Source organism: Cherax quadricarinatus, chromosome 67, assembly GCF_038502225.1.
Source record: "Cherax quadricarinatus isolate ZL_2023a chromosome 67, ASM3850222v1, whole genome shotgun sequence".
Lineage (NCBI taxonomy): Eukaryota > Metazoa > Arthropoda > Malacostraca > Decapoda > Parastacidae > Cherax > Cherax quadricarinatus.
Window position 1 is genome coordinate 11,384,581 of NC_091358.1, and position 23,837 is coordinate 11,408,417.

A 23,837-nucleotide genomic window follows, 5' to 3' on the forward strand; every position below is an offset into this window, starting at 1 on the left:
TATATATATATATATATATATATATATATATATATATATATATATATATATATATATATATATGTCATGCCGAATAGGTAAAACTTGCGATTTTGGCCTAAATAGCAACGCTCGTCTTGCCGAATAAGGCAAGCGAAAATTTGTGTATGCAGTATTTTCGCAAAAATCATTCTGGGCCTAACGGAAAAATATTTCGTTGTGTTTGTTTATTATTAAATTATTGTAAACTTATCTAAAATATATTTAGTTGGAATAGGCTTGATGAAATTGCTGTTGTTATAATAAGGTTAGGTAAGTTTTCTAAGGTTCTTTTGGTACAAAATTATTAATTTTTACATTAACATAAATAAAAAAAAATATATCTTTAAACGTATAATTGAAATTTTTAGAAAGAACTTAATTTTAAACGAGTTCTTGCTAATTGACCAGTTTTACTTATTAGGCGCGACAAAGTAACCACAAGGGGAATTGAATCATAGTTCTAGGCCTTTAGTGTTGCAATCAACACAGGAGTTTACAATGTTGCAACATTGCAAGCTCCTGATGTGTTGATTACAACACGAGAAACCTAGAGATATATTTCAACTCCCCCCTGGTTGTTTGGCGCATATAATGTGTATTTTAAAATACATTAACAAAGATACAACGGGAAGGAGAACAGCATAAATGACATCTCAGAGCAGACATCTCAAATACTTCACCAAACTCCTGGCGGTGGGCGTGTGCCCAAAATGTTGCAGGCATTTTTCCTCTGGATCGCAACACTGAGTCTCTGAAAGAGGAAGCTGGTTGCTCTGGGGCCCTTGGTTTCTGTGATAGGTTTTTCGCCTCACCCTTTCAGGAATTTGAGACCACACTTGCCCCATGATCCCAGGGTTTTCGACTCTACAAGGTTACCCTGAAACTGGCGGCCCCATCCCCTTCAGCTTCAGACTATGGCAAGTAGGTGACAGCCAGAGTAGAGTCACAGATGTAGTCCCATGCAGTCTGCTCACCATCCTTCTAGAGTAGCATAGTGACTTCATCTGGACGCTTTTGACTTCCGTCACACCTCTGTACCTGAGGTTCCGGTTCTGGGCAATGGGCTGTGGCGAGACTTGATGTTGTTGGTGACTCATGTCTGGCATACTTCCCTTCTGACGTATGACAGACGAGACCATGTAGTCCAGATTGATTAGCGGACGCCCTGCCGCAAATGCACCTATATTCGGTGAGTATAGGAGAGGCTAGGCGAAGAGCTGCGTGCCTAAGGAGGAATTAGGAACATCTAAAAGAAATCCTGAATGTGGTGCCCTCACCGCTAGGAGACGAGCTTTGTCCTTTCCAGAGGCGTTGTTGAGCATTGTGTTGGCGATTTTTTCCATGATCGGTTTGTCTCAGTAGGACTGCTCTCTGAGAGAAGTTGGTCTTCTTGAAGAGTCTGCGAGACTGTGTCCCACAGCGTGGCTGCAGCACCTCTCAAGTGTTCGGGGACAATCTCCTTTACTAGTTCACTGAAAGCCATTTACGATGACGGAAATGCAGGTAATGCTACCTGCATGGCCTTGTGCACCCCTATACCTTTCAGTTGCACTGGAAAGAGTTGCTTGATTCCATTGGTGATCTTCCAGTGACAGATCCAGTGCCTTACTAAAGATAGATTTCAGGAGTGCGTCATATTCATACATATATGCAAAACAACCACTGTGAAAAAATAGTGAACTTCCAAGCGCTTTCGTGATTTCCTAATATGTATAATTAAATATATATATATATATATATATATATATATATATATATATATATATATATATATATATATATATATATATATATATATAATTATACAGGAAAGTGGGTGCGGGAGGGAAGAAGAGCGATTGGTGGAATGATGATGTAAAGAGAGTAGCAAAGGAAAAAAGTTAGCATATGAGAGGTTTTTACAAAGTAGAAGTGATACAAGGAGGGAAGTGTAAAAAGAGAGCAAATGAGAGAGTGGGTGAGATGTTAACAAATTCTGTTTAAAATAAGAAAAAGTTTTGGAGTGAGATTAATAAGTTGAGGAAGCCTAGGGAACAAATGGATTTGACAGTTAAAAATAGGAGAGGAGAGTTATTAAATGGAGAGTTAGAGGTATTGGGAAGATGGAGGGAATATTTTGAGGAATTGTTAAATGTTGATGAAGATAGGGAAGCTGTGATTTCGTGTATAGGGCAAGGAGAAATAACATCTTGTAGGAGTGAGGAAGAGCCAGTTCTGAGTGTGGGGGAAGTTCGTGAGGCAGTAGGTAAAATGAAAGGGGGTAAGGTAGCTGGGATTGATGGGAGAAAGATAAAAATGCTAAAAGCAGGTGGGGATATAGTTTTGGAGTGGTTGGTGCTATTATTTAATAAATGTATGGAAAAGGGTAAGGTACCTAGGGATTGACAGTGAGCATGCATAGTTCCTTTGTATAAAAGCAAAGGGGATAAAAGAGAGTGCAAAAATTATAGGGTAATAAGTCTGTTGAGTATACCTGGTAAAGTGTATGGTAGAGTTATTATTGAAAGAAATAAGAGCAAGACAGAGAGTAGGATAGCAGATGAACAAGGAGGCTTTAGGAAAGGTAGGGAGTGTGTAGACCAAGTGTTTACAGTGAAACAGATAGGTGAACAGTATTTAGATAAGGGTAAAGAGGTTTTTGTGGCATTTATGGATTTAGAAAAGGCATAGGACAGGGTGGATTGGGGGGGCAATGTGGCAGATATTGCAGGTGTATGATATAGGAGGTAGGTTACTGAAAGCAGTGAAGAGTTTTTACGAGGACAGTGAGACTCAGGTTAGAGTATGTAGGAGAGAGGGAGATTATTTCCCAGTAAAAGTAGGCCTTAGACAAGGATGTGTGATGTCACCGTAGTTGTTCAATATATTTATAGATGGAGTTGTAAGAGAATTGAATGCTAGGGTCTTGGCAAGAGGTGTGGAGTTAAAAGATAAAGAATCAAACAAAGTGGGAGTTGACACAGTTGCTCTTTGCTGATGACACTGTGGTCTCGGTAGATTCTGAAGAGAAGTTGCAGAGGTTGGTGGATGAATTTGGTAGGGTATGTAAAAGAAGAAAATTAAAAGTGAATATAGGAAAGAGTAAGGTTATGAGGATAAAAAGATTAGGCGATGAAAGATTGGACATCAGATTGGAGGGAGAGAGTATGGAGGAGGTGAATGTATTCAGATATTTAGGAGTGAACGTATCAGCAGATGGGTCTGTGAAGGATGAGGTGAATCACAGAATTGATGAGGGGAAAATGGTGAGTGGTGCACTTAGAAGTCTCTGGAGACAAAAAACTTTGTCCATGGAAGCAAAAAGGGGAATGTATGAGAGTATAGTTGTACCAACACTCTTGTATGGGTGTGAAGCATGGGTGATGGATGTTGCAACGAGGAGAAGGCTGGAGGCAGTGGAGATGTCATGTCTGAGGGCAGTGCGTGGTGTGAATATAATGCAGAGAATTCGTAGTTAGGAAATTAGGAGAAGGTGTGGGATTACCAAAACTATTATCCAGAGGGCTGAGGAGGGGTTGTTGAGGTGGTTCGGACATGTGGAGAGAATGGAACAAAACAGAATAAATTCGAGAGTGTATAAATCTGTAGTGAAGGGAAGGCGGGGTAGGGGTCGGCCTAGGAAGGGTTGGAAGGAGGGGGTAAAGGAGGTTTTGTGTGCGAGGGGCTTGGACTTCCAGCAAGCGTGCATGAGCGTATTTGACAGGAGTGAATGGAGACAAATGGTGCTGTTGGAGTGTGAACAAAGTAACATTTATGAAGGGATTCAGGGAAACCGGCAGACCGGACTTGAGTCCTGGAGATGGGAAGTACAGTGTCTACACTCTGAAGGAGGGGTGTTAATGTTGCAGTTTTATAACTGTAGTGTAAAGCACCCCTCTTTCAAGACAGTGATCGAGTAAATGATGGTGAAAGTTTTTCCTTTTTCGGGCCACCCTGCCTTGGTGGGAATCGGCCGATGCGTTAATAATTATATATATATATATATATATATATATATATATATATATATATATATATATATATATATATATATATATATATATATATATATATGAGAGAAAGAGAGAGAGAGAGAAACATATGTTAAATACTGAAAGGATACGAGTATTTATATAGTATTAAGGAGCGTTGTAAGGTGTATTCTATGATATACCAGAGATGACTGGAGGAAACACTGATAATTACTGTCATACCTGGGAAGGGTGTAAATAGGGAAAATGTTGTTCATGTTGTTGTTAGAGACTGGCAGCATTTAGCTGCCCGGGTCTCTACCAGTTGGTGACCCGGCCTTGCCTCACCATTGGGGGAGTGTCATTGACATTCAAAATGTTTTCCCATGGGAAGAGGTACATTGTACCTCTTTCTTCTAGGACCATTGTCCTTAAAACCTAACCCCAGTCCCCACCCTCACGGAGCTCGTAGGGAGTGACAGTCCGTGGAGCTGCAGGGGTTTGTGTGCTCTGACGGAAAATGTGAATATCATTAATGTAATAACGAGATATTATGGGAAGGGCACACTCAAACAAGAGTAACAGCCACACAGTAACTAGACTTTAATGGAAGAAGGGCACGGTGTCGTATCTATGAAGAGTTTCATTGTGTGGACTAGAGTGCAGTCGTGTAGTGAGGAAGTTGACTGCAAGAAACGTACTGAAACACCTTGTTAGATTTGAGAGAAATAAGGAAAGTACAATCTCGCACACTACTACTACTGTACTACTACTATACCACTATACTACTACTATACCACTATACTACTACTGTACCACTATACTACTACTGTACCACTATACTACTACTACTACCACTATTACTACTATACTGTTATTACTACTACTATACTGCTACTACTATACTGTTATTACTACTACTATACTGTTACTACTATACTGCTACTACTATACTACTATTACTATACTATTACCATACTACTACTACTACCATTACTATGCTACTACTACTACCATTACTATACTACTACTACCATTACTATACTACTACTACCATTACTATACTACTACACTACTACTACCATTACTATACTACTACTACTACCATTACTATACTACTACTACTACACTACTACTACCATTACTATACTACTACTACTAATACTTCTATACTACTACTGCTTGGAAGACAGTTGTTTCTATTAAAATTAAATAAAACATTATATGTTGAGCAAGTGAAGGGTCGTAGACACAAGTCAGCAGACACTTGTGTTTCCTGACGAATAAATCACTACCACTCACCATACACAACCATCACACATCATCAACCACCATCCATCCAACAAACACTATCAACCAACACCATTGTCTACTAACCTCCACCACCTCCACCAAACACACCACACCGCCACCACCAAACCCACCGCAATACCACCACCATCAAAACCACACCACCACCACCAGCAAACCCACATCACCAACACCACCAGCAAACCCACATCACCAACACCACCACCACCAACAACAAAAACCACAACACCACCACCAACAAAAACCACAGTACCACTACCACCAAACCCACAATACCACTACCACCAAACCCACAACAATATCACTACCATCACAGAAAACTTAACACACCCTTTTGTCAACAGCACAATTGACTCCAGCAGGAGAAGCAGCAACGTCCTCTAGTAACTAAACGGTAACAACCTTCTTCAGAATATTACTATACACGCAGTAGATCGTTTTTATTAGGCGACTTTTCCCCTCATGTAGTGCTTTATCAAGTTTATAATAGACTTTAAGCGCTATTTAGGGCGAAACTGGGTGCAAAAACGTGTCGGCTTCGTGTATTTGACGGTACTGTTGTGTATTACTGCCCCACTCTCTGAGAACCCACCTTATCTTTACCTAGCCCACCTTATCCTAACCCATATCCTAACCTATCTTATATCCTACCTTATCTTAACCTACCTTATTAATCTAACCAACCTTATCCTAACCGAGCCCGCCTTACCCTAGCTGAACCCACCTTGTTATCTTACCCTAGCTGAACCCACATTGTTATCTTGACCTAACTGAACCCACCTTGTTATTTTAACCTAACTGAACCCACCTTGTTATCTTGACCTAACTGAACCCACCTTGTTATCTTGACCTAACTGAACCCACCTTGTTATTTTAACCTAACTGAACCCACCTTGTTATCTTAACCTAACTGAACCCACCTTGCTATCTTAACCTAACTGAACCCACCTTGTTATCTTGACCTAACTGAACCCACCTTGTTATCTTAACCTAACTGAACCCACCTTGTTATCTTGACCTAACTGAACCCACCTTATTTTAACCTAACTGAACCCACCTTGTTATCTTGACCTAACTGATCCCACCTTGTTATCTTAACCTAACTGAACCCAACTTGTTATATTGACCTAACTGAACCCACCTTATCTTAACCTAACTGAACCCACCTTGTTATCTTAACCTAGCTGAACCCACCTTGTTATCTTGACCTAACTGAACCCACCTTGTTATCTTAACCTAACTGAACCCACCTTGTTATCTTGACCTAACTGAACCCACCTTGCTATCTTAACCTAACTGAACCCACCTTGTTATATTGACCTAACTGAACCCTCCTTATCTTAACCTAACTGAACCCACCTTGTTATCTTAACCTAACTCAGCCCACCTTGTTATCTTGACCTAACTGAACCCACCTTGTTATCTTAATCTAACTGAACCCTTTATTGAGGAAACGTTTCGCCACACAGTGGCTTCATCAGTCCATACAAAGGAGAATCTTGAAGAACAGGAGGAGAATGAGGTAATCAGTCCCTCAACCTTGAGTCGATGTGGTCAGTCCATCAATCTTGAATAGAATACGTGCTGAGAAGGAGCTTATAAACCGTTGGCAGGAGAGGTGTAGCAGTCATAGGTCGTGTAACATTTGTTCAATGTTGAAGTAGGTCGTGCCCAAGAATTAGGCTAGCGAAGAATTCCCAAGTATTAAGATCCCAAGAAGTTGCAGTGTCTGACAGGTTTGTAGATGAATGGTTCAGAGAACCGACATGTTGATAAATTAGACACATGTGCAACCATTCATCTACAAACCTGTCAGACACTGCAACTTCTTGGGATCTTAATACTTGGGAATTCTTCGCTAGCCTAATTCTTGGGCACGACCTACTTCAACATTGAACAAATGTTACACGACCTATGACTGCTACACCTCTCCTGCCAACGGTTTATAAGCTCCTTCTCAGCACGTATTCTATTCAAGATTGATGGACTGACCACATCGACTCAAGGTTGAGGGACTGATTACCTCATTCTCCTCCTGTTCTTCAAGATTCTCCTTTGTATGGACTGATGAAGCCACTGTGTGGCGAAACGTTTCCTCAATAAAGATACCCAAGAGTTGCACATGTGTCTAATTTATCAACATGTCGGTTCTCTGAACCATTCATCTACAAACCTGTCAGACACTGCAACTTCTTGGGATCTTAATACTTGGGAATTCTTCGCTAGCCTAATTCTTGGGCACGACCTACTTCAACATTGAACAAATGTTACACGACCTATGACTGCTACACCTCTCCTGCCAACGGTTTATAAGCTCCTTCTCAGCACGTATTCTATTCAAGATTGATGGACTGACCACATCGACTCAAGGTTGAGGGACTGATTACCTCATTCTCCTCCTGTTCTTCAAGATTCTCCTTTGTATGGACTGATGAAGCCACTGTGTGGCGAAACGTTTCCTCAATAAAGATACCCAAGAGTTGCACATGTGTCTAATTTATCAACATGTCGGTTCTCTGAACCATTCATCTACAAACCTGTCAGACACTGCAACTTCTTGGGATCTTAATACTTGGGAATTCTTCGCTAGCCTAATTCTTGGGCACGACCTACTTCAACATTGAACAAATGTTACACGACCTATGACTGCTACACCTCTCCTGCCAACGGTTTATAAGCTCCTTCTCAGCACGTATTCTATTCAAGATTGATGGACTGACCACATCGACTCAAGGTTGAGGGACTGATTACCTCATTCTCCTCCTGTTCTTCAAGATTCTCCTTTGTATGGACTGATGAAGCCACTGTGTGGCGAAACGTTTCCTCAATAAAGATACCCAAGAGTTGCACATGTGTCTAATTTATCAACATGTCGGTTCTCTGAACCATTCATCTACAAACCTGTCAGACACTGCAACTTCTTGGGATCTTAATACTTGGGAATTCTTCGCTAGCCTAATTCTTGGGCACGACCTACTTCAACATTGAACAAATGTTACACGACCTATGACTGCTACACCTCTCCTGCCAACGGTTTATAAGCTCCTTCTCAGCACGTATTCTATTCAAGATTGATGGACTGACCACATCGACTCAAGGTTGAGGGACTGATTACCTCATTCTCCTCCTGTTCTTCAAGATTCTCCTTTGTATGGACTGATGAAGCCACTGTGTGGCGAAACGTTTCCTCAATAAAGATACCCAAGAGTTGCACATGTGTCTAATTTATCAACATGTCGGTTCTCTGAACCATTCATCTACTAACTGAACCCACCTTGTTATCTTGACCTAACTGAACCCACGTTGTTATCTTAACCTAACTGAACCCACCTTGTTATATTGACCTAACTGAACCCACCTTGTTATCTTAACCTAACTGAACCCACCTTGTTATCTTAACCTAACTGAACCCACCTTGTTATCTTAACCTAACTGAACCCACCTTGTTATCTTAACCTAACTGAACCCACCTTGTTATCTTGACCTAACTGAACCCACCTTATCTTGACCTAACTGAACCCACCTTGTTATATTAACCTAACTGAACCCACCTTATCTTAACCTAACTGAACCCACCTTGTTATCTTAACCTAACTGAACCCACCTTGTTATCTTGACCCGAGTCACCTTGCTATTTTTACCTAATCAACCGTAACTTGTACATAACAAGTATCAGTATGAATCATATATACACCTCTCGGTGTATGCCAGTGTATATACACAGAGGTGTATGCCGTAGTGTATATGTACACAGAGATGTATGCTGTAGTGTATATACACAGAGGTGTATGCTATAGTGTATATACACAGAGGTGTATGCCAGTGTATATACACAGAGGTGTATGCAATAGTGTATATACACAGAGATGTATGCCATAGTGTATATGCACAGAGGTGTATGCCATAGTGTATATGCACAGAGGTGTATGCCATAGTGTATATGCACAGAGGTGTATGCCATAGTGTATATGCACAGAGGTGTATGCCATAGTGTATATACAAAGGTGTATGCCATGCTGTATATACACAGGTGTATGCCATACTGTATATACACAGGTGTATGCCACAGTGTATATGCACAGAGGTGTATGCCACAGTATATATACACAGAGGTGTATGCCACAGTGTATATGCACAGAGGTGTATGCCACAGTGTATATACACAGGTGTATGCCACAATGTATATACACAGAGGTGTATGCCAGTGTATATACACCGAGCGGTGTATGCCGCAATGTATATACACCGAGAGCTGTATGCCGCAGTATATATACACCGAGAGGTGTATGCCGCAGTGTATATACATCGAGAGGTATGTACCAGTGTATATGCACCGAGAGGTGTATGCCACAGTGTATATACACCGAGAGGTTACTTTAATCCTTTAAGTATTAAAGTATTCCTGACTTGAACAAGTGACATACAGCCTCGTATAGTAGACAGGCTTGAAACGCTCCACTGATCAACCAACCTATGGTGGTCAACCTCGGCTCTTACCAAAAATTCCCTCAATGAGAGTTAACATTAATGCTTATCAAAGGTTCTTGATGCAAGGAACTGGTACTGTTTGTTGAAAGTGTTGGATCAAACAGGTTGTAACGGCTGTGTGGGCATGCAGTCTGCCAGCACCAACAACCCGGCTTGATCAGGTTTTAGGTGTAGAATTTTCCTCGGCTCAAACCTGATTAAACGCCATTCCCCAAGTTTTATGCTGTAATATAGACTGGTAACACAAAATTGTTTTAAAACGTTTTATTAAAACGTTTACTAAAACGTTTATTTAATCAAGTGTGTTACTTGATAAGCAGGCTTTGTCAGGTTGGGCGAAACGTTGTGTTGATAGGTTCATCAGATACCAATGTCTTTATTAACACCTGTCAGATTTTTGCCATTGTCTACCCAAGGTCTATAGAGCTCTTATGGATTTATCGCTTCCCCGTGAATATTACAGCTAAAAAAAAACTCGTTGAATTTTAAAAAAAAAAATCTATTAATGCGAAGCTATTCATTAACATGGAGACACACAGTTATTTTTTTATATATTAACAGATACATCAATTACCCGAGATTTGTTTACAAAGTTTGTCTATCTTACTGTCAGTCTGTCAGTGATTTATTTTACGAAGTTTTGCCTATCTTACTGTCTGTCTACTGTCAGTCTATCAGTCTTGTTTACTGTCTGTCTACTGTCTTGTCTGTCTTTTGTGATTAACGAGATTGCCTATAATATTCGTCTTGATAAATCTAAAAAGAGTCTAGGGAGATACTTTTAACTGCCTCTGTATACTTGTTTAACGTTGTTGGGTCCTCCTCCTCCCTACAGGACCCCAAGCTGAACAAGTCTGGTTCCACTGACCTCATGGAGCAGAAGAGCTTCACCATCGTTCATGGACCCAACTTCGTCGACGTCTCCTACTGTAACTTCATCGCCCAGAAGCCTGAGATTGCTAAGGTAAGCTGCCCCTCACACTCATGTCTTTCAGGTGTTGTCTGCTGCTTGCGTATGTGGAGGAAGTGTCTCATTTTTCCTGGTGCTTGGACGTGCGAAAGAAATTTCTCATTTCTCCTGGTGCTTTGATATGTGGAAGATGTGTGTCGCTTCCACGTGTTTGGAAAAAAAATGTATAAAATATCCCATGTTCCCAGAGGGGGATGGGGGAGAGGAATACATAAAAAAAGTGTCCCTTTTTTTTAAGGAGTTTTGGGAAAAAAATGTCCCGTGTTTCCAGGTGTTTGGGGAAAAATGTAAAAAAAAAAAATCCTGTTTCCACGTGTTTTGAAAATTCAAGATTTGTCCCATGTTTTCAGGTATTTGCTAAGGTAAAATAATTTTTCATGTTTACAAGTATTTAAGAGAAGAATCACATACTTGTCCCACATTTCCAAGTATTACGCAGAAAATCATTCAAAAATTTTCTTTTTCAGGTGTTTTGAAAATATTAAACCCACTCTCGGTTCCAGTGTTTTTAGAAAAGTTAGTATTTTCACGTGATTATAGAAGAACTTTTCGCTATGACTTTTCTTATAGCTTAGTCTTCATTTTGCGAGGGGATACGAACGTTGTGTTTCTGAAGGTAAGTCAAGTGTTGTATTTAGTAGGAAGAACTCATTATGGTAGGCATTACTGGAGGTTGGATTGTTTGGTATAAAGCCTCGTGGTAGACTGTAGGGGGAAAGGATTAGCTGGTAACTGTGGGTTAGGCCATAGGGAGATTGGGTTGTTAGGTTTGTAACCTTGGCTTAGGCTATAGTGGGTTAGCTTGATAGGTGTATAACCTTGGGGAAGGCCGTTGGGGTATTGGCTGGTTAGGTTTAAAGCCTATCGTCGACATGAGGGACATTAACGTTGCATTCCGCTTGTACACCGCCATCAGGAACACTTTAATCCCTGAAATAGTTACTAACGTAAACCCTATGTATACACCCTGAGAGATACACTCCTCAGTGTACACACACACACATCTGGGTGTATATATACACATCCACACCTCTGGATGTATATATACACATCCACACCTCTGGATGTATATACACTAGCTGCAATTATTTTATAGATGAAGTTGTAGTTGCAGTTATTTCTACAGTTACGGCTGTAGCGGCAATTATTGCTACAAGAATTGTTGTAGCTGCGTTTATTACAGAGTCAGTTATTGTATTGATCAGGGTGTTTGTCAGAAAAGTTCTGCACGTGTATTGACCAGGGTGTTTGTAACAGACAATGACGAGTGTGTTTGTCTCAGACAAGTTTAACACTTGTATTAAACAGGTTGTAACAATTTTTCTTTGTTGCCTAGTTACACTAAGAGTCTGTAGGTGATAGTGTTGGTGGTGGTTGTGGTGTTGATAGTGGTGGTAATGGATGTGATGATAATAATAATAATGGAGACAATGGCAATATGCTGACAGTTGTTGGAATATAAACTTGTGTAGGGAAGTGCTCTATTGTTACAGTTCCTTGCACAACATTAGGCTTTATCAAGTACCTTTAAAATTTTTTAAAATATTATGAATGTGTAACTCTTGAGGTTGGAAACTGTGAACTCCGGCGAGGGAGATGTGAATGTATGCACCCGGCTTATGTTGCCAGGCTTCGTTACAAGTACTTCTGGCAGTTTGACAGACACAGATGATAGGTAAGATACATAGGCAGCAGTTAGGCAACTTTATTCCGAAACGTTTCGCCTACACAGTAGGCTTCTTCAGTCGAGTATAGAAAGTAGGCAGGAGTAGTAAATATGTGAAGACGATGTAATCAGTCCATCACCTTGAAGTAGATTTGAGGTTGTCATTTGAGGGACTGACAACCTCAAATCTACGACTTCCATGGTGATGGACTGATTACATCGTCTTCATATCTACTGTTCCTGCCTACTTTCTGTACTGTGTAAGACAGGTATACAATACCGACAAGATGAAAGTTAAGACACTTGTGCAACATCTGGCTATCTTTATTGTAGACGTTTCACCATCCAGTGGCTTTATAAATACAGATTCTTGGACATAATTAGAAAACAGAAGAACTATATACAAAAGATGAGGTAATCAGTCCCTCAGCCTTGGAGGTGGTGTTTACAACACCGTGGTTGTAGAGATTCTGAAGCACAGGTAAAGAGACTGGCGCTTTTATAGGCGTCAGTGAATAGGGACGTGTAGCAGACGAGGGCATAGTCACTGGTGGGCGGGATTCCCCAGTGGAAGTAGGTCCTACCCAAATCGATGGGTTAGTTGCAGCAGCCGTGAAGAAGGTCATGTAGATGTCCTCTGAACCAAGATTCCATGATGTTGCACTGCCTGACAAGTTGTGCAAGATAAAGATAACCAGATGTTGCACAAGTGTCTTACTTTCTGTACTCAACTGAAGAAGCCTACTGTGTAGGCGAAACGTTTCGGAATAAAGTTGCCTAACTGTTGCCTATGTGTCTTACCTACCAACCTGTCGGTACTGTATACCATTTTGATATTCAGATACAGATGATGATCAGACCAAGTGCGAAACATGTGACCAGTCCTATGGTCACTATTTTGAACACTATGTGCTCTATTGTCTACTTATTGAACAATATAGATATATAGTATAATAACCTGTGTGATATGTTTAGATATTTTACTAATGAAAATAAAATACTTGCAACATAATTCAACCGTAGATGTAAATCCAGATGTACTCCATTTAACCCTTTTGGGGTCAAGTTCCTAAGCCTTTTGTGTAATCATATGCTCTTGGGCTGCCACCACAGTCATGGTGATTGATGGCGAAAGATAAATTTTTGAGACGGAGATTTTCGAGTCCTTAACAGACATGGTACAGTGAAAGAATTCTGTGTCGTCATATATGGTTCAAGACTCTTAACTAGACCACCAGCAAATGTCAGATGTTGCCACAACGAGCAGCATCTATAAGTGCCGGGTTGTGTTGGTTATTTGGACGTGCGGGCCGCTAGCACAAACAGCTTGGTTGACGAGGCAGTTAGCAGGGAAGTCTGGCTTCAGGCCGGGTTGTGGGAGTAGGAAAACTCAGGAAACAGGTCACAGGTATATCAGTGTGTGTGTGCAAGTTGTTAGCCTGGCAGCACTGTGCTCATTGCTGGCTCAGAACTTCTGTGCTGCCATCTTCACCATCACACAGTCTGACGTGAAATCAATAAGCACCGCTATTTTTACCTCATAGCCCTGGCTCAAACACTCCCATCTTTCCACTCTTACTTTTCTCAAGTTCACCTGAAAAAGAATTTTGTTTTGAGAGCATCAACTTGCAACAGTGGAGTTATTAATGGTACACAATACCCACAACTAGATGAGCAACAAATGCTGCCTTTGCTGCGTTTTCCTTACTGTGCTTTCCAGGCGACAGAACTTCCTACATAATTATGTCTTAAGTTTTGTTTCTTACGTTCTATAATTTAGTTTACTGCGTTCTGTGCTCGTTCTGAGGCTTTCATTCTTCCGTGCCTAAACAGTTCAAATTTGTAATCATTGAATATCATGCTGTTTTAATTTGTCTGTTGGAAGATTCTGTTATGTTTGTAATTCGTGTGTCCTCTACTGAGGTGATTTCCGTTCTTATTTTAATATCGTCTACACAGGAAGATACGAAAGCTGTGGTTAGTGTTCCCGTGTTTGCTACAAGGATGAGAAACTGTAATGGTCTAAGACCGTGGCATTATTTCTTTGATCCATTTGCTAAATGCCTGAACAAAAGCCGTGTAGATTACATCAGCGACTTGTTTTCCTTCCAAAACCTCCGTAATTTTGTCATATAATATTTGTGACGTGGGTTGTATAGCTCATATTTCTCCAAGTCAGTAAGTAAACATTTCGGATCCCCTTCCAATATTTTTATGATGTGTGATAGTGCTACTGGTGTTGTGTTGTGATATTGCTCTGCTGCCACCTTTGAAGAAGGGCTTTGTCTGTACTTTTAAAGTCCTCTGAGATTTCACCCGACTCTAAACTCCTCCAATGAACACTGAGTACTATTGGTAATGGTACTTTACATTTCTTCATAAATAACACATTCTAAGAGTCAGGCCCAGGTACTGCGGACGTGGGTATGTTTTCTAATACACTTTCAAAATTTGAAGAATTTGTGTGTGTCAGATACATAATTTGTAGGGAAAACCGGAATTATAAAGAAAAAAAACATTTGTATCTTCATCTTTTATATCGTCGATGGGAGCATTATTTTTGTGAAGAGTTAAACGCTAAACCCGTGTGGGTCATTCAGCGCAAGTGGTAGAAACTAGAACCTCCCTCCGCCAAGCGTGAGAGAGCGCGCTGCCTTTTTTTATACTCCTCACTGAACATTGACTCGTAATTTCCTTTAAGGATTTCTCTCATTCCATTATGGTCATCCCATTTGGGAACATGTAAGTGTTCTTAGGACAGACAGATTTACATGCGTGTGTGTGTGTGTGTGTGTGTGTGTGTGTGTGTGTGTGTGTGTGTGTGTGTGTGTGTGTGTGTGTGTGTGTGTGTGTGTGTGTGTGTGTGTGAACTCTGAGACACGCCGCGAGCCACTGGATACTTCAGACAAAGCAACGCATTAAAAGGAATTTCTGAAAGGTGACATATCGACCAGAGCTGCAGGCGTAGACAGGTGGGAGGGAAGTGCATTCTTTACACTGCCGCGAGCACTGTTGGGTGACGATGTGCTGTGAGTCACTGGGGCGAGGTGGGTGTGTTATGCTGCCTTGGTGGTTGTGTGATACTGCCATGGTTGTTGTGTGATACTGCCATGGTTGTTGTGTGATGCTGCCATGGTTGTTATGTGATGCTGCCATGGTTATTAGATGATGATGCCTTGGTTGTTGTGTAATGCTGTAGTCGAGTTGCTGTTAGTGTAAGAGGTGCTGTCACGAATTCAGGTGAAAGTGAAACTAGCACAATTATAGAGAGAGATGGGGTTCAGATGTGCAGGGAGTAGAGGAGGTTGGCAGATTGTTTTCATACACCCGCTTCTCTTCTTCTCCCGAGTCCCACTTGTACTTCCTGGTATCATAAGCAGCCTTCTCTCCCTTACCTCTAGTCCAGCGTATGCGACAAAGCTCTCCCGATCAAGAACTGTAGGAACTTGTCCAGTTCCTTCTTGAAGACAGAAAGGGGGAGCTTGGTGCCCACGGTGTCTTATCAAGACAGGGAGGATAGCACATGCTGGCTAGATGAAATCAGTAAAGTATTTAAATTATTGGGAACACCTCAAAGCACTTCGAAAGTTCTCTCTGAAACATAAAGGAGAATGAGAGAGGGTCTAGTCCCTAGCCTGCACATTCCTGTAGCTAGTTACTGGAGTAAAAAATGTGGGATAAAGTTAGGAGTAAACCCAGTAACTAGTAAGGGGACCAAGGGTGCACTTAGAGAACATTGTGTCAACATTAATGGTTCAGGCCTAGTCCCAAATCTGTACACAGGAATCACTCCCTATGATACAAAAGACTCGGCAGACGGTGCAACCCCCCCCCCCCCATCCATGACAAGCAAGGGTGCCGTGGGAGGCAGGGTGGAGCGATGGGAGGCACTGGGTGGTGGGATGGGAGGTAGGGTGAAGGAATGGGAGGCAGGGGGGTGGTGAGATGGGAGGCAAGGGGGGGTGAGATGGGAGGATGGGAGGAAGGGGGTGGTGGGATGGGAGGAAGGGGGTGGTGGGATGGGAGACAAGGGGTGGTGAGATGGGAAGCAGGGGGTTGTGGGATGGGAAGCAGGGGGTTATGGGATGGGAGGCAGGGTGGAGGGATGGGATGCAGGGGGGTTGTGGGATGGGAGGCAGGGAGTGGTGGCATTCTCATTGGTTTATGGGAAGTCATGGGGAGCAGTTATAGTGTTATAGATCTGTTCCAGCACTGATGACCAGTATAGTCCTCCTCAAGTCTGGTAATAATGTGTTGATCTTTCTGGTACCACCTGCTGTGATTGTTGTTGGTACCACCTGCTGTGGTAGTTGTTGGTACCACCCACTGTGGTGGTTGTTGGTACCACCCACTGTGGTGGTTGTTGGCACCACCCGCTGTGGTGGTTGTTGTTGCCACCTGCTATGGTGGTTGTTGGTGCCACCTGCTATGGTGGTTGTTGGTACCACCCACTGTGGTGGTTGTTGTTACCACCCACTGTGGTGGTTGTTGTTACCACCCACTGTGGTGGTTGTTGTTACCACCCACTGTGGTGGTTGTTGGTACCATCCACTGTGGTGGTTGTTGTTACCACCCACTGTGGTGGTTGTTGGTACCACCTACTGTGGTGGTTGTTACCACCCACTGTGGTGGTTGTTGGTACCATCCACTGTGGTGGTTGTTGTTACCACCCACTGTGGTGGTTGTTGGTACCACCCACTGTGGTGGTTGTTGTTACCACCCACTGTGGTGGTTGTTGGTACCACTCACTGTGGTGGTTGTTGGTACCATCCACTGTGGTGTTGGTACCACCCACAGAGGTGGTTGTTGGTACCACCCACTGTGGTGGTTGTTGGTACCACCCACTGTGGTGGTTGTTGGTACCACCCTCTGTGGTGGCTGTTCGTACCACTCACTGTGGTGGTTGTTGGTACCATCCACTGTGGTGTTGGTACCACCCACAGAGGTGGTTGTTGGTACCACCTGCTATTGTGGTTGTTGGTGCCACCCGCTGTGGTGGTTGGTACCACCCGCTGTAGTGGTTGTTGGTACCACCCGCTGTGGTGGTTGTTGGTACCACGCACTGTGGTTGTTGGTACCACCCACTGTTTCGGTTGTTGGTACCATCCACTGTCGTGTTGGTACTACCCACTGCGGTGGTTGTTGGTACCACCCACAGTGGTGGTTGTTGGTACCATCCACTGTGGTGGTTGTTGGTACCATCCACTGTGGTGGCTGTTGGTACCACCCGCTGTGGTGGTTGTTGGTACCATCCACTGTGGTGGTTGTTGGTACCACCTGCTATGGTGGTTGTTGGTACCACCCGCTATGGCGGTTGTTGGTACCACCCGCTGTGGTGATTGTTGGTATCACCCGCAGTGGTGGTTGTTGGTACTACCCGCTGTGGTGGTTGTTGGTACCACCCGCTGTGGTGGTTGTTGGTACCACCTACTGCGGTGGTTGCTGGTACCACCTACTGCTGTGGTCGCTGGTACCACCTACTGCGGTGGTCACTGGTACCACCTAATGCGGTGGTTGCGGGTACCACCTACTGTGGTGGTTGCTGGTACCACCTACTGCGGTGGTTGCTGGTACCACCACCTGCGGTGGTTGCGGGTACCACCACCTGCGGTGGTTGCGGGTACCACCTATAACTGCTGTGACGGGGAGGAAGAAGAGAGTAAGAGAAACGTATCAAAGAGCAGGTCAGTGAGAGTGGATAACGACGACCTCCAAACCGGGAGATGTCATAGACAAATTTGAAAAATATATCAATCTTTCACTGGATAATATAAAGTATATTCAGTAGTGTAAATACCAACTGTTGAGGTATGGAAAGAATGAAGACCCTAAAAGGGTTTGGGTATACAAAACGCTGGAGTACTCTCACACAGAACAAATGGAACACGTAAAACAGTTTGGTATAATATTGTCAAATGACACGTTAAGATTAGTGCCGCGAATGCCAGGAAAATGACAGTATGGATAATAAATCTTCAAAAGAGAAGTGATGTCAATGGTGACATTGAAATCACTTTAACTTTCTTGTCTTTAATATTGTTCAGTGGTGACTGCCCCGTTCATGGCAAGAGTAGCAGCAAAGCTGGAAAAGATTGAGATATTGTTTACTGCCAATACAGAGCCAATAAAGTTTTAAACTACGGGGAATGCTTCGGTGCTTAGAAAGTTGTCTCTGGAGTGAAGAAATGAATACCTGAAAATATACACATGGAAGATTCTTGAGGGTCTTGTACAGACGTAGACTCTACCATAACATTCTGGAGTGAGATATGAGAGTGTAAAATAAATGTAGGGTAAAGCAGGTGTGCCATGAGCACATCATCACTGTCACCATCCGTAGTTCAAGACTGTTCAACCTCCAGTGAGTCTCCCCTTATCTTGCAGTCTCACTCTCCTGAGTCTCTCCTGGCCATCTCAGAGACTCTATTAGCAAGAGTGGACAAGCTCTCGAATCAGGTCACAGGTAAACCAAGGGCGCAAGACAATGTCTCCTGACATGGGTATTAATCATGCAGTGGTCTGCTTCATGACCCTGGCTAAGCTTTACTCCATATAAAAAGCCAAAGCGTCGGTCGATGACCCTGGCAGTCTTTTTAAGCGGATATAAATCAAGTCTTGCACTGAGCCTCAGAACATACGTTCAACGAGGACGTGTTTCAGTTGCTCCGTTATGGAGAAAGAAGGAAATTAACGCTGAAATAGAGTACAATAGAGTAAAAGTTCCACATGCTAGACTTAGAAGTAATGATGTCAGAAGATCTCACATTAAAAGATTACATCAATGTTGCTATAGCTATCGCCAGGAAAAAGATTGGCTGAATAGTTAGAACTTTCAAAAGATACTTAGCTAATGATGACAATCTTCAAGTCATTCGTTCTCTTCATGCTGGAATAATGCTGTATACTAACGGTCCCCTTCAGAGAACTTTCACTGATCATATAAACTGAGTAAATAATCTGAACTACTGAGAATACTTGAAATACCTTCAACTGTATTTCTTGGAATGTAAGCGAGAAAGATACTTAGTAATTTACACTGGTAAAATCCTGGAGGGAGCGGTGCTAAACCTGAACATGGAAATCACTGCGCATGAGAGAGATTTGCCAGACGGTGCAAAGTACCTTCAGTTAAAAGCAGGGGCGCGGCAAGTACACCGAGAAAGAGAACTCTCTGAACGTCAGAGATCCCCTACTTTTCAGCGCCGCCCCCTGCCCCCTTCTTCCAAAAGGGGAATTATCAATAAACCTCTGACTGTCTTTAAGAGCGAACTAGATGAGTATCTCAAATCAGTTCCCGATCAAGCAGGGCTGTGGTGCATACGTTGTATGCTACTGGCAGCACGCAATGCGTGCAGCCAGTAGCAACAGCCTGGTCGATCAAGTTATTGACCAGGTCTGGTCTTGGACCGGGCGATGACTCCCAAAGACGTTATAAGGTAGCCATAAAGTAAGATAAAGCTCACTGTTGAGTAGATTTCAAATATTGTATGATGTATGTGTTCTATACGCTGAGTACCTGGTGTAAACACAAGCTGTCTCCCTCACACACTCCATCATAGAGGATGGGTTTTGCATGTCACGTAATTAAATCTGTCAGTCTGAGCTGGGAGACTTCAGTAGGACACTGTGGTTATCAAGTATTACATTGTAGGTTATAGTGCTGTGTAACTCATACTGGTTTAGGGGAACTTTAAAGTTTCAAAGGAGTGGAGTTGGAGTTACTATTACTGCGGAATTTAAGTTAAGGTATAGAGGATGTGGACAGGTTTAGAGGTGATTTTGTACTTGTAATTGGTTGTTGAGGTCAAGTTCTAGCTCCTGATCTCGCCTCTTGAATACGGCTGGTCGTACCTAAGCGTAAAGTTGTGGAACGAATGTAGTGGTGTGATGGTAAAGGAACGCGAGAGGTCGTGTGTTTACATTCGCTTTGAATGTAGGGTTCAGGCAGTATGGGAGGCTAAAGAGGTGTAATTGGGCACCTCTGACAGATTGTACAGGGGTGTAGCGCAGCAGCCGTGTCAAAATTAAAAGACTAGCTCACTTGAAAGGTTCAGCAGGTGTAAAGTAACAGGTGGAATCTCACTCTTATGGCAGAGGTTAAGAATGCAGGTGTGAAGAAAATAAAATTAGGCTAAGTCTGTTTGCACAGGTGTAGCATTTACAAGTGTGAATTCGGCTGCCGAGGCTACAGGTGTGAAGCAGAGGTGTGAAGCAAGTGTAAACAGAAGACAGAAAGCAAGCGGCAGGTGTACCCAAATTTACTATTGATCTGTACACGTCACCCAGCGAGCCTTGACGTCAAGCCCAGCCTGGCTGTGATGCTGTGGCCCCCATGCTGTGGAGCCATGCTGTGACCCCTTGCTGTGGAACCATGCTGTGGTCCTATGTTCTGGACTCATGGTGTGGTCCCATCCTCCGGAGCAGTGCTGTGGCCCCATGCCGTGGAGCCATACTCTGGCCCCATGCTTTGGAGCCATGTTGTGGTCCAATCTGTGGAGCCATGCTGTGGCCCCATGCTGCGGAGCCATGCTGTGGTCCCATGCTGTGGAGCCATGCTGTGGTCTCATGCAGTGGAGCCATGCTGTGTTCCCATTTTGTGGCTCCATGCTGTGGAGCCATGCTGTGGCCCCATGTTGGGGAGCCATGCTGTGATCCCATGTTGGGGAGCCATGCTGTGACCCCTTGCTGTGTCCCCATGCTGTGGAACCATACTGTTGCCTCATGATGTAGTCCAGTGCTGAGGTCCCACCGCTGTGGCCCAATACTGTGGTCCCGCTCCTATTGCCTAATAGTGTGCCCCCGCTGCTGTTACCTAATAGTGTGGCCCCATGATGAGGTCCTGCTGCTGTTACCCTGCTGCTGTGGTTGCTTGAGGCGGTCCCTCTGTTGTGGTTGCTTGAGGTGGTCCCTCTGCTATGGTTGCTTGATGTGGTCCCTCTGTTGTGGTTGCTTGAGGTGGTCCCTCTGCTATGGTTGCTTGATGTGGTCCCTCTGTTGTGGTTGCTTGAGGTGGTCCCTCTGCTATGGTTGCTTGATGTGGTCCCTCTGTTGTGGTTGCTTGATGTGGTCCCTCTGCTATGGTTGCTTGATGTGGTCCCTCTGTTGTGGTTGCTTGAGGTGGTCCCTCTGCTATGGTTGCTTGATGTGGTCCCTCTGTTGTGGTTGCTTGATGTGGTCCCTCTGCTATGGTTGCTTGATGTGGTCCCTCTGTTGTGGTTGCTTGAGGTGGTCCCTCTGCTATGGTTGCTTGATGTGGTCCCTCTGCTGTGGTTGCTTGAGGTGGTCCCTCTGCTGTGGCTGCTTGAGATGGCCCCTCTGCCGTGATTGCTTGGTGTGGCCCTACTGCTGTGGCTGCTTGGGGTGGCCCCTCTGCCGTGATTGCTTGGTGTGGCCCTACTGCTGTGGCTGCTTGGGGTGGCCCCTCTGCCGTGATTGCTTGGTGTGGCCCTACTGCTGTGGCTGCTTGGGGTGGCCCCTCTGCCGTGATTGCTTGGTGTGGCCCTACTGCTGTGGCTGCTTGGGGTGGCCCCTCTGCCGTGATTGCTTGGTGTGGCCCTACTGCTGTGGCTGCTTGGGGTGGCCCCTCTGCCGTGATTGCTTGGTGTGGCCCTACTGCTGTGGCTGCTTGGGGTGGCCCCTCTGCCGTGATTGCTTGGTGTGGCCCTACTGCTGTGGCTGCTTGGGGTGGCCCCTCTGCCGTGATTGCTTGGTGTGGCCCTACTGCTGTGGCTGCTTGGGGTGGCCCCTCTGCCGTGATTGCTTGGTGTGGCCCTACTGCTGTGGCTGCTTGGGGTGGCCCCTCTGCCGTGATTGCTTGGTGTGGCCCTACTGCTGTGGCTGCTTGGGGTGGCCCCTCTGCTGTGGTTGCTTGGTGTGGCCCTACTGCTGTGGTTGCTTGGTGTGGCCCTACTGCTGTGGTTGCTTGGTGTGGCCCTACTGCTGTGGCTGCTTGGTGTGGCCCTACTGCTGTGGCTGCTTGGGGTGGCCCCTCTGCCGTGATTGCTTGGTGTGGCCCTACTGCTGTGGCTGCTTGGGGTGGCCCCTCTGCCGTGATTGCTTGGTGTGGCCCTACTGCTGTGGCTGCTTGGGGTGGCCCCTCTGTCGTGATTGCTTGGTGTGGCCCTACTGCTGTGGCTGCTTGGGGTGGCCCCTCTGCCGTGATTGCTTGGTGTGGCCCTACTGCTGTGGCTGCTTGGGGTGGCCCCTCTGCCTTGATTGCTTGGTGTGGCCCTACTGCTGTGGCTGCTTGGGGTGGCCCCTCTGCCATGATTGCTTGGTGTGGCCCTACTGCTGTGGCTGCTTGGGGTGGCCCCTCTGCCGTGATTGCTTGGTGTGGCCCTACTGCTGTGGCTGCTTGGGGTGGCCCCTCTGCTGTGGTTGCTTGGTGTGGCCCTACTGCTGTGGTTGCTTGGTGTGGCCCTACTGCTGTGGTTGCTTGGTGTGGCCCTACTGCTGTGGCTGCTTGGGGTGGCCCCTCTGCCGTGATTGCTTGGTGTGGCCCTACTGCTGTGGCTGCTTGGGGTGGCCCCTCTGCCGTGATTGCTTGGTGTGGCCCTACTGCTGTGGCTGCTTGGGGTGGCCCCTCTGCCGTGATTGCTTGGTGTGGCCCTACTGCTGTGGCTGCTTGGGGTGGCCCCTCTGCTGTGGTTGCTTGGTGTGGCCCTACTGCTGTGGTTGCTTGGTGTGGCCCTACTGCTGTGGTTGCTTGGTGTGGCCCTACTGCTATGGTTGCTTGGTGTGGCCCCTCTGCTGTGGCCACATGGTTTGCCCTGACAGTGTAGTTTGGTGTGTGTGATACAAGAAGGTTTAGTATAATAGTCTCACTTGTGTGTACCTTGAGAATTTCACTCCATGATGTTGTTGTTGTTTATGAGAATGTGTGATTCGTTATGGCGGCTACTTCGGCACTCTAACTGGCACTTTTGTTGTGTAATGCAAAGTGGCTAGCATCCTAACCTCTCCCCTCCTAGCTGTACATCCTACCCTCTGCTCTCTCTTCTAGCTGTACATCCTTCCTTCTGCTCTCTCTTCTAGCTGTGCATCTTATTTTCTGCTATATGTTCTTCTGGGTATTTTATTATAATCAAAACCAATCACCTTTTCTGGCTATACATCCTACCCTCTATCTGTTCTGGCTATACATCCTACCCTCTATCTGTTCTGGCTATACATCCTACCCTCTATCTGTTCTGGCTATACATCCTACCCTCTATCTGTTCTGGCTATACATCCTACCCTCTATCTGTTCTGGCTATACAGTTTTTCCTCTCTCTGCATATATTTCTCTATCGGTTCTGGCTATACTCTCCATCTTTTGCTATCTGTTCTGTCTATAGTCTATTACGAACGTAGGAAAGCAATTACAAGGCCTCTTGTACCTGGCCTCAACTTAGGTCTCAGGACAAGGATCAACCCAAGCAATCTCAGGCAA

The 23,837-nt window shown here is 44.4% G+C and overlaps 1 protein-coding gene across 9 annotated transcripts in view; it reads left to right on the top strand.

Annotated features, from left to right (window-relative positions):
- The window catches only part of Plc21C (Phospholipase C at 21C), a 613,502-nt gene that overhangs the window by 134,946 nt on the left and 454,719 nt on the right, over nucleotides 1–23,837 (top strand). For 6 of the 9 annotated variants that reach the window (XM_070099386.1, XM_070099387.1, XM_070099392.1 and 3 more), the window contains exon 4: nucleotides 10,604–10,734. In XM_070099386.1, the coding sequence (XP_069955487.1) occupies nucleotides 10,604–10,734 (131 nt within the window). The remainder of the gene's footprint in view (nucleotides 1–10,603; nucleotides 10,735–23,837) is intronic. The other 3 variants (XM_070099388.1, XM_070099391.1, XM_070099390.1) reach the window with 1 other exon arrangement.